Source organism: Poecilia latipinna, unplaced genomic scaffold, assembly GCF_001443285.1.
Source record: "Poecilia latipinna isolate Pla-1442-1.1 unplaced genomic scaffold, P_latipinna-1.0 Scaffold521, whole genome shotgun sequence".
NCBI classification, from domain to species: Eukaryota; Metazoa; Chordata; class Actinopteri; order Cyprinodontiformes; family Poeciliidae; genus Poecilia; species Poecilia latipinna.
The window spans coordinates 170,573-172,375 of record NW_015113137.1 but is presented as its reverse complement, the minus strand read 5'-3'; the positions used below and the strand labels follow the sequence as shown (position 1 = coordinate 172,375).

Sequence of the window (1,803 nt, the reverse complement as noted above, 5' to 3'; positions counted from 1 at the left end):
ACTACTTTGTATTGTTATCAATAAAATGAAACAGAATTTGTGGTTTCAATTTGGCAAAACATAAAAACAAAGTTCAAGGTGAATTGATCTGTTTTCCAAGACCCCATGAGAAATATCACTGTTAAAACAAACTAGAGAAATAAATGCACAACAGTGAGGTCCTTACTGTATATTTTTGAATAAGGTCATTTATCATGGAGTCTCAACTGTGCTACAAAATAATTTTGAAAGAGGCAGAATGGAACCTGTACTGTCTTATACATGTAGTCCAACAAAGGTGGGATGTTTCCAAAATCCAATAAAAAGCTCTTTAAATTATCATGTTATGCAATGATCACACTGATTATATTATTTGTTGTTGTTTTGAATCTGTTTTGGAAACCGTCAGCTTATTACGAAGAATATCTATGAATTAAAGATCCCCTTTTTCTGTTTTCCTTCCTGTTCCTATTTTATGGGATTTTTTTTTATGCTAAAAATATTTTATTCCCCTCACAGATTCTGCATTTGTGCAAATAATAAAATAAAAATAAAAAAAGACAATTTACATGTTGTTAGTGTAAGAAAAGTTTATCTTTGTATTTTGAGTGGTTTTTTAGGTAAAAGTGTGCAGTAAGTTTTCAGCCTGCTCATTGTTCTGGTGAAAAGCACAGATTACCAATCTGATGATGCGCTGATGACCTTTTCTAATTAAAGGAACCAAATTTTCAGTAGAAGGAACCTGAGCCAAAGAAAAGGAACTGCATGTTTTTCTGCTAATGCCACCAAAAGTTGGATGCTTGAGCATATCGAGGGAACTCTGACATATTTAAAGGCTGATCGCCACTGGGGTGAGCAGATGATAAAATCACTGATCCAGGTGAGAGGAATAAGATGAATCGTTCGGGGAGGGAGTTCCCTGCTTTCTACTGCCTCCTTCTCCTTTGTCTTCTTAAAGGTAAGACAACATGTTAATGAAGACCGATTAAAGGACTTCATTGGTAATCAGTCATCCTCTTTTCAGGTTGTACCTGTCAATACTACACAACAACAACAACAGTGGGATCAGACGTTTCTCTAACCTGCACCTATGCTATTTGGAAATATGACAGGCTGCCCTTTTGCTGGGCCAGAGGTTCTACATCTGCATTTGGCTGTAACAATGAGGTGTTGAAGTCAGACGGGACATCGGTGAAGTCAAGGCTGTCGTGGCGTTACGATCTCAGGGGTAATCTCGGTAATGGGGACGCCTCGCTCACCATCACACAGGTACAGGAGGCTGACTCGGGCAAATATATCTGTCGGGTGGAAATACCTGGCTGGTTCAACGATCAGGAAGTTGAGACTACTCTCAATGTTGTACCAGGTATTCTTATAATGCAATAACAGTGAATTACTGCATGTTTCATGTGCGTGCATGATATTCTACCTTGTTGTTCTGACACCGTAGGACGCCCCTCTCCGCCACAGGTGGAGCTCAGAGAGCTGAAACAAAGAGCCGCCACAGTTGGCTGGAGTCCTCCGTTTGATGGCGGCAGATACATTTCATCTTATCTGATTGATTTTAAACGCAGCGATGGTGAGCACAGTGAAGTGCTGCATCATTACTTACGAATTAACGTTTGGATTTTAACTTTGCGTTTCATTGGCAGCGTCCTGGAATGTCGCTGTGAGAACTCAGGATATCAAGACTCAGGTGACTTTGGTTGATTTACGTCCCGCCACTACCTACAACCTCCGTGCGTTTGCTGTCAACAGTGTGGGGACCAGCGATGCCAGCATGGGCGTAGGTTTGGGTAGGGACGGTAGGGACATGTCCCTACC

The 1,803-nt window shown here is 40.9% G+C and overlaps 1 protein-coding gene across 1 annotated transcript in view; it reads left to right on the top strand.

Annotated features, from left to right (window-relative positions):
• The first annotated feature begins 630 nt into the window (after nucleotides 1-630).
• Nucleotides 631-1,803, top strand: part of LOC106952487 (Down syndrome cell adhesion molecule-like protein 1 homolog) — a 12,765-nt gene continuing 11,592 nt past the window's right edge. Inside the window, exons 1-4 of the mRNA XM_015040632.1 lie at nucleotides 631-937; nucleotides 1,004-1,345; nucleotides 1,430-1,558; nucleotides 1,632-1,765. Of these exons, the coding sequence (XP_014896118.1) occupies nucleotides 874-937; nucleotides 1,004-1,345; nucleotides 1,430-1,558; nucleotides 1,632-1,765 (669 nt within the window). The 5' untranslated portion in view covers nucleotides 631-873. The remainder of the gene's footprint in view (nucleotides 938-1,003; nucleotides 1,346-1,429; nucleotides 1,559-1,631; nucleotides 1,766-1,803) is intronic.